Here is a 2,866-nt window from a genome sequence, read left to right as displayed (position 1 = left end):
CAGCAGGGGGCAGATCAACTCACACGCCGCCGCTGCTGTGAGTTTTCCCGCCTTTCTTACGTCATGGGGACGGAGACGATACAAGTCCCTGAAATGTTTAAACCAGGGGTGCCCAAGTCCAGTCCTCGAGAGCCACCATCCTGCAAGTTTTAGAAGTATCCTTACCCCAACAGACCGGGATCAGCTCTACAGAGGCCTGATAACAAGACATTCATTTGATTCAGGTGTGTTGAAGCAGGGATGCATCTGAAAGTTGCAGGATGGATGGCAGCTCTCCAGGACTGGACTTGGGCACCCCTGGCTTAAGCTAAAGCAGTTTTAACATAAATAATGTTTCATCCTGTGATATAAAGACTAATTTATTTATTTCCAGGTCAGAAAGAATCAGTCTGTATAAGGGAATAGTTTTTTTCTGTTTCCCTTGAAGCCAATATGTTCCCTTTCTGACACAATCAGTGTTAAATCCGGTCCAGGAGGCGCTGCGGGCCCTGAGGCCGCATGTCTGACAGGATGACCGCACTGCTGAGTCCGATGGCCTCTGAACGGCTGGAACATGAAACCGCTGCAAACCGTTTTCTCTTCCTGTTTGTCAGATACTCACAAACTCAGGGGCAAAGGTCAGAACTGGTCCAGTTAGAGATGGGGGGGAACTGAGTTATGCGTTTTTATTGCCTTTTACCGCCATCCAGTGGCCGTGGTTTTAACTGCAGCACAAACTATGGGCCTTATTTTTAGCTATAGATTCAACAAAGTGTTAAACACATGTTTACCTGATAAAGCAGAGCATTAGGGCCATACTAAGAAAAATATGGGAATAAAGTCATAATATTATGACAATAAAGTTGTATTATTTCAAGAATAAAGCCAATGTTCAATGTATAAAGTTATATTATGACTTTATTCTACTAAAATTATTACTTTATTCTTGTGAAATTAAGTAAATTTTTAAAAGTGCTTTATAAGGGCTAAACAATTAAAAATAAGACAAAAAAAACTTTTATTTTTCATTCTTGTCATTTAATGACTTTATTCTCAAAATGTCATTGCTCCGTGGAACCGGACCGAGCGGTCTGTTTCTGCTGTTTTTAAACTAAAAGCCGTTTATCTGTGCAGACCTCCGTCCATCCTCTGGTCCCCCTCCTCCTCCACAGCGACAGACACCTCCCCCTCCGCTCCCCCTACAGCCAGCCAATCAGCGAGCCCGTTGCCCGGCAGGCCGACCCTCCCTCCTGGACACGCCCCTGTTACCACGGCAACAGCGTTTCCAGGCGAGTTCCGCGTCATTGAAGCAGAAAACCAGCAGAGCGGGAATCATAACCTTTAGTTGTTTTGTTCTTCTGCTCATTAATGATAAAGGGAAATGTCTCCTGATTTTATTTATATATATCAGCTAGTTGTAGTTTTTGTCCAAACGTCTTGGGCAGGAAAAGTTTAAGACAGTTATGGATTTAATCACATCTGATCATTTTTTCCTAAGATTTGATTGATTTAAGGAACATTTAGTACCCTAATATAGCAGGTAGCAGTGCTGAGCACATTTCTGCTAATGTAATTATAGCAGAGCTCGTTTCTTTGGTTTAACGCTTTAGCTAGCTTTGAAAACTTTTAGCGCACTTAGCGCTAATTTCCATTAGCGCCAGAGTTGGGTAGTAACTACACGTACTGTTACATTCTTTGACTTTTTGTAAACAAAATTTACTTTTAGGAGTATTGTTACTGCACTTTACATTTTACTTTAGTAAAATTATTATGAAGTATTTCTACTGTTACATGAGTAAAATTTCTGGATTTTCTACCCACTGAATGAAAAACAAACATGTTTTAACCAAAAATTCACCACTCGGACACACAGCAGTTTTTGCTAACATCTCATAAGTTTTGTACTGAAAGAGTCTGATTTGGAAAAATATGTCTTTTCTCTTATTCTGAACCAAAAATTGAGTGCAATTTGTGGTTCTCTGCCACGTCTAATTGGTGCTAATGGAAAGTGCTGAAATTAACAAACTGAACTTTATTCAGGAGAATAAAGTTTGACCTCTGTGTTGAAGTTTTGGCTATCGCCTGCTAAGTTTCCTTCAAGCGCATTAGCGTTAGCGTGGGCTGTAGCGCCTGGTCGGCCTGGTTTCTGGTGTTGGTCTGTAGCTCCTCTAGCGGCCGTAGTTCTGGTGTGCAGGTCCGATCTGCTGTGTGTTTGTCGCCAGGCAACCGGTGAAGAAGCCGCTGAACGCCTTCATGCTCTACATGAAGGAGACGCGACACCAAGTGCTGCAGGAAGGACGGGAGAAGGAGAGCTCCGCCATAAACCGCATCCTGGGACGCCGGGTGAGACACCTGATGATGTCACAGTAGTTGCATTTCCATTCACTGTAAAATTGTGCAAACTGAAATTACGAAAATAAATCGATAGAAACACAACAATAAAAAAAACACTGAAGTTTTTCGATTGAACATTTTTGGTCGAGGTGGTTTTTCAGCCATACAGAAACACTTTTTTTCTCCTCAGGAGTCATGTGATCATATGTTACTACTGGCAGAAACACCAAAGAAAATGACAGGAAGTGGTAGAATGTTTGTTTTTCTCCAGCTCCACCAGAGCTCTCACAGCATCACACAGATCATAAAAGGCTGTGTGTCTTTCCAACGTGTTGAATCCGTCGCTTTTCTGTAAAATGGCCGACTACAGTTTCCCCAACATGTAGCCGCTCCCAAGTAGAAAGATTAAAAATGTTGATATTACATTATGCTGCCCCTTTAACGGTAATGCCACAATTGCAAAAATTTTATTTGTATCTTTTTGTTACACCAATAGAAAATGGAGAAATATTTGCCCACATTTTCATCAGTTTCTGGTGTCTGGTGAAACCAG

At 41.8% G+C, this 2,866-nt stretch overlaps 1 protein-coding gene across 1 annotated transcript in view; it reads left to right on the top strand.

Annotated features, from left to right (window-relative positions):
• LOC106958964 (transcription factor 7-like 1-A) overlaps window positions 1-2,866 on the top strand; it is a 12,901-nt gene that overhangs the window by 4,622 nt on the left and 5,413 nt on the right. The window contains exons 4-5 of the mRNA XM_015051160.1: window positions 1,114-1,268; window positions 2,202-2,322. Of these exons, the coding sequence (XP_014906646.1) occupies window positions 1,114-1,268; window positions 2,202-2,322 (276 nt within the window). The remainder of the gene's footprint in view (window positions 1-1,113; window positions 1,269-2,201; window positions 2,323-2,866) is intronic.

The sequence above is a fragment of the Poecilia latipinna genome, unplaced genomic scaffold, assembly GCF_001443285.1.
Source record: "Poecilia latipinna isolate Pla-1442-1.1 unplaced genomic scaffold, P_latipinna-1.0 Scaffold1034, whole genome shotgun sequence".
In the NCBI taxonomy this organism is placed as follows: Eukaryota; Metazoa; Chordata; class Actinopteri; order Cyprinodontiformes; family Poeciliidae; genus Poecilia; species Poecilia latipinna.
Note: the sequence above shows the minus strand (reverse complement) of the source record. Positions and strands in the feature narration are given on the sequence as shown.